The 14032-nt window shown below is 36.9% G+C and overlaps 1 protein-coding gene across 1 annotated transcript in view; it reads right to left on the bottom strand.

Moving 5' to 3' along the window:
• Nucleotides 1–406: 406 nt before the first annotated feature.
• The window catches only part of ACTR3 (actin related protein 3), a 77728-nt gene continuing 64102 nt past the window's right edge, over nt 407–14032 (bottom strand). The window contains exon 12 of the mRNA XM_049615720.1: nt 407–13049. Coding sequence (XP_049471677.1) covers nt 12954–13049 — 96 coding nt within the window. The 3' untranslated portion in view covers nt 407–12953. The remainder of the gene's footprint in view (nt 13050–14032) is intronic.

Raw genomic sequence — 14032 nt, 5'->3', positions numbered from 1 at the left:
AGCTTTGCATGCTCTTAAGCCAGAGAAGGCTACCAGTCTTCAAAGATGTCAGTGAGACCATAATGGAATGGAGATCCGGGGTCCTTCCCAAGCTTACCAGGTACATAGTAATCTTCCCAGATTCTGGCGCATCCTTGAGAAGGCAGGAAATAGCTCATACTGTATTTCCTATCAACCCAGCAGAACAAAACTGGAAATTCAACCTGAAGAAAATAAACAAATGGGCATTTCCAGCACACCAGACTTGGTGGATTGAGGGTCAGACCTCCTGCAAATGTAAAGACCTATGCTATTTCTCTCAATTCTTCTTATTCACTCTGACAGATTAATCTTCCTAAATCACAGTCAGGGTCATGTCTTCTCCTGGCTAAAGTCTTCCATGATTCTATCTATATTCCTTGGAGGGAAAAAAAAAAAAAAAAAAAAAACAGTGTATATCCCTTAGCCTGAAATTCAAGGGCCTCCTTAATCTTTCTTCCCAGACTCTGTAGCCACTACTTCTTGGTAAGGAGAAAGTAAGAGGGACACTGTAAGACTAACACCAGTCAGAGGAATTGTTTTAAAGGCTGTTGTCCTGTTGCTAGGAGGAGGCCACACTCCAGACCACAGCAGTTCCACACACTACTTGGCTAATGTTCAGAGCAAGTGAACACATTTTAATATTTATGCAACCCAAATATAATTATAAGCACAAATCTCTCAAAAACTGAGATTTGTTCCAGTCATGTTTTTCCTAATAGCCACAAACAGGAAACCCTCGTGCACGTGTGTTTGGGGACTAACACACAAACGCAGCCTTTGGGATGAGACAGACTGGGTTTGAATCCCTGCTCTGCTCTGACTGTAGCAGACATGGTTGGTTGTGTATCCAACAATCCAGCACGGACACACACAGCCTCCTTCCAAAGAGCTGGATTTGTTGTTTCAGTAAGTCACACTCCTCCACTCTGTCCCCCACTAAGCCAGTCATTGAAATCCATTCTACTTAGGATGGACACATGTTGGAATTCTGATGACAGAGACCTAAGGAGAGCTCTTCTGTAAGGCTTGCAGGAAACTTTCCTTTCTCTTAAAAATGACCACCCAGGAAGACAGGTCTCTTCTGTTGCTGGATTTGACTGTCTGGATATGAAGCCTGAAAATGCTACATTATCTGTCACCCACAAGAGACCACCTGAGGACAGGGTCTCCACACCCCAGGACACAGCAGAAAGATGGGCAAAAATGCTCCGAGTACAGGAATAGGTTGATCAAAAACACAGGCCCCTTTTCAGCCACTGGGAGACACCACTTTCTCCATCCATCCTCTACATGAAGGGCAAGGCCCACGGTGAAGGCACTTTGGTAAATTGAGATTGCTCTCTCGAGGCTGGTATATTTAGAACTATTAATGTCTTCACTGTTTTCCTGAGCTATTATTAATTAATGGTTTATTTCATTCTGCCTCAACTGAAGTGGTGGATGAACACAGGTAAATACACAAAGGATTGAAAAAGAAATCAAGTTGAGATGAGGAATTGTGCATTTCCTTCTGCAAATGATAGTCTGTACTTCCTCAGAGCAGTGTCTGACGACGTATCACCTCTGAGTTCCCGTGCATCTATTTCATCTCTAATGATGCTGCTAATGGGGGGCTTACTTGCACTTACCACGCACTCTGACAAACACATCTATCCATTGGCATTTGGGGACTGCAGACAAATGGAGCTATAAAAACCTTCAATTGCTCAGCGCCTCATTGCCTGAGGGTAATTTGTACTTTATAAGGCAGAGGTGGAATTGTGATGAGGAAGATACCACATTATGCTGGTTTCAAACTTAGGGAAAGTATCAAAGAAAGAGCGAAGACACAAAGCTACCTTGATTCACTGTGAAAAGTATTTATTGAACATCTACTGGACGCACAACAGCCAAGGCATTAAGAAAACACGGAAGAAATTTCAACTGCCAGACTCCACCTGCCAACAAGAGATACCACTTTTGTGGAAGAATCTACATACAAAACCATAAATGTGAAAAGGTCACAGGAATGTATGTATATATTATGTAAATATATTACACACACACATACATGTATTTAATGCTAGATTGAGTTGCCAAAATGAAAAAAAAAAAATTAATGGAAATGTCAGAAAGAAGTTGACGTGGCCCCCCGTATCTGTAATATCAAATAAACTGTTAGTGACACCTAATAAATCATTAATGCAACTGCCTTCTAAGTGTTCCTGAACACTCAGTTAAAATCAGGTTCTGGGGGCACCTGAATGGCTCAGTTTAGCATCCTACTCTTGATTTTGGCTCAAGTCATGATCTCACAGTTGTGGGACTGAGTCCCATGTCAGGCTTCCAGGTGAGCGTGGAGCCTGCTTGAGATTCTCTACCCCTCTCCCATGCTAAGATTAAAAAAAAAAAAAAAAAAGTATGTAAATTTCTGGGTTCTATTGTGCTTTACACTTTGAATGTGCTTCTGTCCTAGCTTAGCTCAATCAGCCTACGACCTCAGGAGCAAATCAATAGTCTGGAGGAAAGGTGGAACTTACAAGATTTGGGGTATGGTGAAATTCAAATAAATTAGCATGGCAATAGGTTCAGAGCAAAGCAGGGCTGTGTGTAGAGGGCTGAATATCAGGTCTGGACTGCAAAGTGGACCCAGGGTCCTATACCCTTGGAAACTAAAGTTTAGATGTGGAATGCTGTCTCCCAAAACCCCTTGTCTGAAGCTCTGCACCTCATGGAAATTGAGGCAACCACTCTGGGTCAAAGTAAATTATGTCAAATAGCAAAATTTCTGATGGTCTGATTTTAGAGAACAAAGTTCCTCTGGGTTAAGAAAGCAGTAGTCACTGCAAAGGAGTTGTTCTGACACGTTACAGCTGCAGAATGTCCTTGGGTGAAATATTTTTTCCTGTTAACTGCAGCTGGCTTTAACTGTGTCTGATGAAGGAAGGGCAGGGCAGATTTATATTTTCTTAGTCTGATCTAATTTCTACTTTCTCACCTCCACGACAACTCGAAACACACTGTCCTGCATTTTGGTTACTTACGTTCAGAGCTTTCTCCAAGCTAGACTATAAATACATCAAGGTCTAGCAGTGTCTCTTATGCGGTGAGTGCTCAAAAATATTTTCTGGACTTAATTTGATTACCAATAGCAGCAAGAGCAATATTTCAACTTCATCAATGAGGGCACATCAGGTCCAAGCAAAACTAAGATCAGGCCAGGTCAAGTGGCAGATTAGGAAGCTCTTCTACAACAAAAAGATCTTCCCACTTGCAAAACTGAAGGCAGACCATCACTCCTCAGCTGGAAGAAACATTTATTTTAACAAGATTTCAATAGGAACACATTCAGCAAAGTTGCACCTACAAAGGGAACTTGCAAAAGAAATCAGCCAGGCACAGGGTTAGCCTTCTGCTACATGAACTGTATACTTTCAAATCTGCATCTTTCAGATTTTGCTCTTTTTATGAACGGCGGTGGTAATCAGCCTTTTCCATCTTATCCTGCCCTAGGTCTACAAAATTGCTTAAAAAGGCATAGCCTGTCAAGTTTTTATTTGCTCAAGTAATGTCTGTTCAATCATCTCAGTTCAAATATGTCATCATTAAACAATCACACCCATTATAGAGAACATAATGGAACCATTTGGAGTGGAAAACTGTCCTTAACCCCAAAGTATCCCTCAAGTAAAGGGCTTTTGTGTCATAGGAACACTTCCCACTTCCTCTCACCATGAAATGCTAACACACTGCAAGTTGTTTGTAAACTGGCTGGCGCGTGAAAACCAGAGAGCAACCAGTACAAAAAGCTGTTGTTCACGAGACCTAAAGAAATGGCACTGGAATCTCTGTGCACTTAGTAATTTTAGGGTAAACTTAACTAGGATTTGGTGAACACAAGAATTCATTCCCATCTGATAAAGCAGTTCTGCTTTGCACTAAATGGAAAGCAAGAGTTCATCAGTCAACATTGAGATTACCAAAAGGAAACCATTCTTAAAAAGTATTCCTTACTGAGTGTTCTTCCACGTCCTGGTGATCAGCCCTATCTGGGAGAAAAGACGTTCAGCTCAGAGTGGACACGTAAGACACACGTTCAGAGGCAGCAGGGGTGACAAATGTCAGCAATGCCCCTCCCTATAAAAGACTGCTTTGTTTTCGTTCCTTTTGAGACAAGGAGCAACATGACACATGTATTACCACAGCTCTGTCTTAGGGCCAGGGGTCCCCTGCCAGGTGTAATCTGAAAGCTCCTGCACTCCAAAGTAACTCAAGGCGATTTAAAATACTTATGCACTGTCAAACAGTACATGGACATTTATTCCCTTTTTCAAAACATTTGTATTTAACCTAAGGCAGCTCTGATCTCAGTCTGAAGCACCATCCCCCAAACTTACAAAAGCCTTGGGGCGGGGGGGGGGGGGGCGCGGAGATACTTTCGGAGTTAGCTTTAGGCTTGTGCTGAGTCCATTTTGAGGTTTATGAGGAGGCTCTAGGAGAACATATCAGCACAGAGAGAAAAGAAAAATGCCTGCTTGTTTGACAAAGTAGAACTTCAGTTTATTTCTTTACTACTTAGGCTAAAATGTCCTGCATCCACTTAAACTTTAATCACTTCCTTCTGCTATTGTTATGTTGCTCATTTTTGACACCAAAATGGGCTTAAGCAGGAAAAGTGTCTTGGGAATGAGCCATGATCTAGCCAAGAACACAGGAAACCCTGAGTACACAATTACTGGGTCACAGAATACCATAAATCCTCAGTTCTTGTTGTAAATGTTAAGATGTTCATTAGTTAGGGAAAAAAAAAAGTCATTGAGATTTTCTATAGGAAATAAGCAATATGTTATTAGAATGTAGAACAGAGGAAGGAATATTCTTAATGTATTTTGGAATACAAAAGCAAAATCACAATCCTCTCCCATGCTCAAGTTCAAGTATTTCAGGATCAGGTTGCCTATGGTTAGTTCTATGCTAAAATAGGAAGAGCAAGCAGCTAAGCCAATCTATGCTACTATATTACCTAAGGTTCAGTTTGATACATGTAAAACACACCACTGGTGGAGTTCTAGATCACATGTTGCAAAAGGTTGTTTTTGAGCTTTTTTTTCCAGATAAGAATTTTCATTTACACTGTATAGTAATAGGAAAGTGTAGGACATTTAGTTGATGGGCATCTAAAATCTGCATGATGAATTAAAGGCAATTATGTCCATGTACCTTAATAGTAAAGGAACATTTCTTTGCTGACTCTGCAATCAACCTTTACATTTTTTCAATAACCCATATCACTAGAGAGAAACTGCACAAAGTCTAACCTTAAAGAAACATGAAGAACACTAACTAGCAAGTAGTATTAAACACTGAACTTTAAGCATGAAAAAAAGCTTAAAATGTTACCCAATCCTCTACTTTTTCTGGCTTTCCTTAACACAAGAACATAAATGATGGTTCTCATATTGAAATTTTAATATGTTGCTGTGGCTTGAACATTCTTTTAAAGTTCCAAGAGGCAAAAACCCTGTCTGTTTTGCTATTATATCCCCATATCTTCAACATTTTTTAGCATATAGGAAGTTCTGAATTGATACTCAATAAATAAATTCCACTATGAATTACTGTCACAGCCTAAGTTGCCTCTTTGTTTTTATTGAAGGCATGGCTATGTTGCTGAAAATAGCATACTTCAAATGGGAACATGAGATGTATTATTTCCATAACTCAGATCCAACTTGCTTTTGACAGCAGCAAATTTAACTGAAACATATTCTTTATGGATGATAGGAGAAAAGAGACATCTAGTGGATGGACTGAGACTCAAAATTCAAAAACCACATCTGCCTCTCTCTCCATCTTTTGTTAGAAGTCCCTGAAAAAAAATAAGTTGTCTTCTTTGTCAAAGAGGTCAAAGACAAGTAGTCACTTCAATTTCAAGAATACTGAAATGCTAATGCCTGAATAAAAAGTCTTCTACTTGGGAGTTTAAGAAGTCACTTCCTTATCCTTGGGGGGGGGGGGGGGTACTTAAAACCATTTTATTCATGCTTCAAGTGCCCTAAAGAATAATGTCCATAAAGTTGTAACTTTCCATTTATAAAGGTGAAGGAGAAACAGGTAGAAAAATAACGTACTGTTCAGATCAAATAACTTTTGAGATATATTAGTGGCAGGTGAATCCACAAACATACAATTTAAATGTACCCAAATGTGAAATCATTAGCAGATCCTTGATCTTAGGTTTATGAAAACATAATATACATATAAGGGCAGAACCACTTTTCAATGGACCACCTTGAAAAGGATGAATTTTTAAAAGACTATATGTAGCTATAAATGGATATGTAGAATTTTAATTTCTTCCAAAAGTGATCTATTTTAAAAACAGGTATTGGAGCACCTGCGTGGCTCAGTCATTTCCAAGTCCATCTCTTGATTTCGGCTCAGGTCATGATCTCTCAGTTTATGTGTTAGAGCCCTGTGTTGGCCTCTGCACTGACAGTGCATAGCCTGCTTGGGATTCTCTCTCTCCCTCTCTCCTTGCCCTTCCCTGGCTCATGCATGTGCGCACTCTCTCAAAATAAATAAACAATAACAACAACAACAAAAATAGGTTATCATCCCACCTGTATCCTAAGTATTCTTAATTACTGGGCCAAAACCGTGGTAGGATCAGAAACACCATTTCCACAAATCTTTTTCAATCCAGATAACTTTATTCAACAAATATTTGAGCACTTGCCACATGCCAAGAATGTATTTCATAACACTATCACAAAGTTCACTTTTATTTGTAGACTAAAAATGATTTACCAGTCTTTAAAACCAGTTCAGGTACTTTCTAATTCATAAAAATCCAATTATGTCACTGGCAAGTTTCACTTTCAGTATGAGATCTGCAAATAGGTACATAAATTTAGCCAATTTGGAGAGACAGTGCCAAAATGTGCAAGAGCTTAAACACGCCTAGACTGGGACAGCTTAATGTCCCAATGGTTGTTCTACATACAGAGAGGTCTCTTTCTTTTCGTTCTCTTTTTAAAGAGTTCATTTCCTCATAACATCCAATTCAGTCTCCAACAGACTTGCTGAGTTTTAGGCTCTTGTTATTAACTGAGCACTTCAGCCTGGTAACTAAGGACATCATGCATGACTTGGTAGACGTATTTAAGGTCATTTGATACCTCCCTCTCATGAGCAGCATCTAGCACGAAAAGGTATCACCTCTCTCAATTAAATGGGTCACAGAGGCTAAGCAATATTGCCAAATAAATCTTGTGAATATTTAATAAACAATATGCTATTCGGTATAAATATAACAGAAAAAGAATCATTAGAAGTCCTATTCTGTCCCTAACTATGTGGTCTTTGCCAAGTCACTTACAATGGTAAAATGTGATTTGGACTAGACCAAACTCTGAAAATTCCACATTACTGATGTTAGTTGTTTGCATATGTGATCTCAACCTTAACTGCATCCATTTTTAAGTTTTTCAGTCCATGTGTGAGGACAGCACACATCCTCCAATACTTTTATCCACTATTTCCAATTTGCTTACAGCCACAACACATTCACCCCTCCCCACAATCACTAATTGTTACTCAGGCCCTTTCTTCCATACCTAAAATATTTTCCCTACCTACTCTATCTACCAAAATCTTCCTCATCATTCAAGGTCTTGGGAAAGAGAAATCAGTCTATTCTAATAGAACTGCTCTGTAGTCACCTTGTAAAGGTACATGATATCCCAACTAAGCATTATTGCACCAAAACATACATCTCATATTTTCTTATTGCCCCACCCTCTGAACAGTGGATTCTTAAGAATTTGTTTGTGAAAGACACCATGTACTCTCAATAAAAGAAAGGATGTACTCCCAATTCCAGTATCAACTTTCTAATAAGCCTGCAATAAAGATTAACAGTCTACTGTACCAATGATTCTTATTCATTGAAAATGGAGGAGATTTTAAGTCATCTTCTCTAAACTGTCTCAGAATGGGATTTGGATCAGAGGGAATCAAAACTGATCAACAAAAGCCACAGCGAGAAATTAGTAGGGTTTCTAGTGCTGATGTTCAATGGCACAAAACATTTCAAGGCATTTCGTTTAGCATTGTACAATGCTCAGATTTAGAGTGTACAATCATTTACACTACGGAGATCTAAAAATTACAAAAAACCTAGTTAAAGAACTACTGAAGATTCACTTCAGAAAATTTATGATCATTTAATTAATCCTCCACTGTTTTACATAGAATTATCACAGTTTAAGATAAAAACTAGTGGAAAAGAAAAATTTAATTATTGTTTTACTTTATTGATAAATCTGGATATTTTTAAAGGACCAAAAATTGTGTACACAAGTAATTCAAAGCTTTCATTTCAAAATGAAAAATGGATTTTATTCATGCATCTAGCCCTCTATCAAACACATTTACTGAACTACTACTATGTGCCAGGTAATATGTAAGGCACTAGAAATACCAAATGAATATGACTGATCTTATTGTGTAATTACTTTCTTCAACTATTGTTGGATGTAACATTTTTCATTATTTTGAGTAAGAATTTTAGGCACACATAAAAGACTAATTTTAAACCATAGACACACGTTGTAACATAACTTAGTTACAGAGTTGTAACTCTGTACTTAGCAGATTTTTTTTCCCTCAAAACAACCACCACAACCACCATCATCTATGCGAAGAAGAATTCTGAGCTTCATAAGACATTTTTGAAACCTCACTCCTCTGTGAATGGGTTCACTACACTAGCTTTTGAGCTCAGAACAGAATGTTTTATTCATCATCAAGCACAGTGACTGAATCATGGTATATACTCAAGAAATACCTCTGGGATTGAAGGCCCAAAACTTGATGCCTTCATACGACACGGGCAGTATAAATGAGTTGTAGTGTTTGAATAATAGTGAAACCATTTCAATTCAGCACCTTAGTTTTAGTGTAATGTATAAAAGTCACCAAAAGTGACAGACCACTAGAAAGCAATAAGGATAAATCATTTGCAAAATCAAAATAACAAAACAAAACTTTTCTAATTTTTAATTTTCTCAGTTTTTTCTTTCAGGTTTTTTTTCCAGTTGCCATTTTTTTCTAAGTCACGCATTCATCTCTATTTTTGTACCTTCTTTTTTTCTTTTTACTGCTGCTGCATACATGGGAGCAATGTTAATACAATTCTGAATTCGAATAGGTGTTACTGAATTTCAGCTTCCAACTTCTAAATACATCAGTTACACCGGGTTATGGCATAGAAATTACCAGGAACAACCACAGATTTTAATTTATTTTTGTTAAGATTCTATCAAGACCAAGCACATTGTAATGAAGGTTCTGGTATGCTGAAAAACAAATACTAAAGAGGGATGAGCAGTATTGAAGAGTCATCAACAGTGACTAGAAATCCCTTTTCACTCAAGTCTTCAGACCCTCCAGCAGATCTAAAATTCTTAAGATAAGCTTAGATATGATACGGACCTAATTACAAAAACAAAGTATTTATTTTCAGGATTTGCTGTGGAAAGTTCACCAGAACTTCTCATTGACAACTCTGCCTGTGACCATCTATACTGGCTACGTGCTACTACAGTGAATATGTTCTACAGCACAGAGTAGAAGGTTTTACCCCAAGAGTTTGTACATATTTGGTTTGCATGTATTTTAGGTAATACATTTAGGGACATTAAGCTATATTGGGAATCTAGGTGCTGACAGCTAAAGAGACTGCAGAGGGCTCTCAGAGGCACTCAGGCATGGTGCTGATGAATTACATCTGGCAGTTAGAGGGGCAGAGGAGTCAAAGCAGTGCTGGTAGGAAAAGCAGAAATACATGGGACTTGATCACTGACAGATTAGTCCGATATTTAGTGGAACAACAACACTCTTTACAATACCACAAATACCTTTTGATACTACAAATAATTTCATCAATAATATTACAAAGTACTCTGGTACCATCTTTATGGTTATCTGAATGAAGGAGGTTTCTATTTTATATAGATATATCTTCTAGGACTTCTCTGCAGAAATTAAGTAGAGAATAAATAACATAATAGCTTATTATCCCTATATATATTATTATTTCTGAAGATATTTCTACAAATAACTGCAAGGACAGTTATATCCACTTGTTCAAGTAGCTTTGAAAGCAAACTACTGGTGGACTTGATAGACAACTGCTGTATCTGCTATCAAAAAGCAAGACAATCAGAAGAAGGTGGTTACTTGTAGTATATGCCATGTACTAATGTGTAAGGATCAGGCTGAAAAACCCGGCTTCCTGAAGAGTAGGCAAGTTAGATAACTGTCATCTATTTTATTTCTGTCCATTAATATTTCCCAATCGATCAAAGCCCTGCCTACTAAAAAGGAGACATTAGAAGACACCCTTACTAACACAAATAAACCAATTCTCACAACTCATAAAAACTGCACTGTTAATCCAGATACCACACCACCCTCATATGTAAATTAAGGTCCAGAAAGTTCAAGGAATTTATCTAAGATTACACAAATATATCTTCTATGTTTTAACAATAACAACAAAAAATCAAAGTCGAAGGAGTTGTATCATCAATTTGTAGAACCAGAATAAAAATTTCAGTCACTGGCCTTAGTCTGGTGTTTTTCCAATGTACCATGCTCATGTAGCTGACATCAAATCAGTGTCACAGATGTGAATTCATCTTGGCCAGCCTCTACACATATACAACCAAACATGCTATAAACTGAAAAATGATACACAGTGATAGGACAGATGGAAAGAAATAAGATGTAAAGAAATAAGCTATCATAACATAGCTCAGTCCTATAAAAGCAGTGCAAAGGGGATATCAGGAAACATAAGAAAGGTTTGAGTCTTCTTGTGTGCCTAAATACATGTAAGTTTAAAGAAAAATTCTTGACCTTCACATTTTTGTATCAAACCATTGACATATTTATATGAGTGAGACTGTAATCTGTGGCTTTATAAATGTGATTTGAGCTTACTCATTCACTCTTCAACAATACTAGGTGGAAAAGATATTTAAAGCAATGCTAATGGATCAGGAAGATGAAATCTTTTGATGTTTACCATTTTAGCTCTGTATCAAAAGATCTTTGAAAAAGCAAACGAAGAATAGTGTATGTAGCAAACTCCTATTTGTGTTAACATAAGGGAGCTATACTCCTTTCTATATGCAGAAAATTGCAAGGACATAAAGACATTTCTAACTGTAATGAAAAAGTCAGAAAAGCTGTGGTGGAAAATGAATGTACTTTCACTATCTACTCTTTGGTACTGTGTGAATAGTTTTTTTTTTTACATGTTCATGGACTACTTTCAAAAAGATCTTTGATACTCATATTATTACTACTGGAGGGCAAACATTTTGTTCTTTACTCCCATATTCAAAGATTCATATAAAATGATTAATTTAAGTATCCAGCTTCACTGTAAATAAAACCTAAGGTTTACTCCCCAATTCTATCTTTATAGTAAATACAAACAACAAAGACACTTTAACTGCTCTTTAACTTTTAGACAGAAGTATACTAATCCTATGTGTTATTCTCATGGATAATGAACTTTAAGTGTTCACTGACATTGATGCTGACGTTTTAAAAAGCCTATAAAACATTTTCCATTTTATTCTTCTATAAATAACTGGTAAAATTTCAAGTTCACAAGATATTTTCTGCCATACACATTAGAGAGATTTCAATGAATCCCACTATTCCAACAGAAACAGAAATCATATAAAATACATAAACACAAAGTAGAATGACACTGTTCCTAAAAAAAAAAAAAAAAACATTAGAAAAGGTAATTCAGTTTTAATTTATTTTATCACTTTTTCTTCATGATCCAGATATTTTAAAATGCAAAGAAAATTAACTTTCCATGATATGTCAGGGACTGGCACTAAAAAAATTTTCAGACTGCAAATGAGTTATACAAATGAAAATATCAAATGGAGATCCAGTTATCAAAATGAAAGCACTCAACATATTAAAATTTCACAATTATTTGTTCAGAGCACATAAAAAAGTCAGCTTGCTAACCAACTGTTGTGATTTTAAAGAACTATTGCAGAGGTTTGAAGAAAATAGATTAGTTAACTTATAAAGAGATTAAAGAGCTTGAAACAAGTATTAAAAAGAAATCTGTGCCTTTATTAGAATGGTGTTAGGCTTTAAATATACCAATTTTGGTAATCAAATTATTCATTTTTAATAAGAAATGACACTACAGAACTGCATTACTGGTCCAACAATCTTGTCTTTACTTTTCCTTTAAAGCAAGAAACAGAATTCGAGTAATCAGAAAGCACTAGCAGGCATCAGTTAATCCAAGATACTAGCTTCTTAGTTCCAAAAGCACTTGCAAAGAAAACCACTGTGGGGGTACAGGGGGGTGGAAGCCATTTGTAATAACTGGAATCCCATGAGTGTGTGTGTGTGCCAAGTCTCATGAGGCTTTTTTAATTTATCCTTTACTTGGTCACTTGTTTTTCCTCAAATACTAGTTTTTCTTTGACTTTTTTTTCCTCAAAGTATAAAAAGTATGAAATATAAACAAGCTCTTGCATTGCACACTTAGAAGTGCACAACTCAAGCATTATAGAGCTATCTACATACCGATAAATCCCATCGAATCTTGGATAATTCAATAATATACAAAATATCAGGGCACAGAAAGAACTAAAACCCACTTCTTTTTGTTACACATAAGATTCAAATATTCAGTCTAAAGAAAAACACATAATCATTTTGGCTCTCCTCTACATTCGCATGTTGATATACTTATTAAAATATCCTGTATAATTATGTTTGGTCTTCTTACTCCAAGTCAGGTTTAAAACCTCAAAACCAGCCATCCAGACAAAACAGGTAATCAGAAAGATTATTTCTTCCCCACCTCCCTAACCCCAATAATTATGAAATCAATTTTACGACATGACTCCAAACACTGGATTGTGACGACAAATGCTAGGTCCAATTTCTTCGTAATCCTTTTTGGTGTGGCACACTTGGTAGAACTCAGGCTGAAAACAAAAACATGTATTTTACAAAGGTCAAAAACGTACCACCTTTCAATATGCTTAAAAGAGATCTGTGTGGTGCCTTGGGTTACGTGTCCGACTTTGGCTCAAGTCATGATCTCGCTGTCCGTGAGTTCAAGTCCCGTGTCAGGCTCTGTGCTGACAGCCTGGAGCCTGTTTCAGATTCTGGGTCTCCCTCTCTCTCTGCCCCTCCCCTGCCCATGCTCAAGCTCTCTCTCAAAAATAAACATTGAAAAAAATTTTTTAATAAAACAGACTTGTTAAATCTAAAATTTTTATTAGCCCACCTCCATATGTGAACAAAGCTTAAAATTTCTAGCAACTGTGACAACATCAGTTGTAATTCTTTATCAGAAATGAAAAGTAGCATTAAACAACACATGTCCTAACACACATCTCCCCCTACCTTAGCATGATTTTGAAATTCTGAAGACTGGAAGGTGGATTCTCAAAAGCCCAGACTATTCTGCTGAGGCTTCCCCCCATTGTAATCTAAAAGAGCAGCATTAAATCTAAAATACAGGTAAACTCCTAGTAGTCATATACAAAAACTTCTAGATCAACTTGCTTTCCTTACTCAAGGTATGGACAGAGTCTCTCTCTCTCTCTCTCTCTCTCTCTCTCTGTTAACTCCTTTCTCAAAGGGCACACTTACAAACTCAAATAGGTTATATGGCACAAATGAAGATGACTAAAATTAAGGAATAATATGTACCTCTTCATTTTAAATGGTTTTAAAAATCCAAGCATGTATGACATTCAGTAATTCAGATTAAAGCTTCTTCATTTTATTTAATACTCTGTGCTACAGGATAAAGCACCAATATTTAATAGACTAATGATGTTAAATTATCTTTTGAAGGGATTTTAAGATGTTTTGGTTTGGGGAGAGAGCTCTTAGAACAATTCCTTCCACTAAGTTTTGAACGTCATATTTCCTATGCAATGATCTTAATGCTTTTAAA

This window comes from Panthera uncia (genome assembly GCF_023721935.1).
Source record: "Panthera uncia isolate 11264 chromosome C1 unlocalized genomic scaffold, Puncia_PCG_1.0 HiC_scaffold_3, whole genome shotgun sequence".
Classification (NCBI taxonomy): Eukaryota; Metazoa; Chordata; class Mammalia; order Carnivora; family Felidae; genus Panthera; species Panthera uncia.
This window is presented reverse-complemented; position numbering and strand designations above follow the sequence as displayed.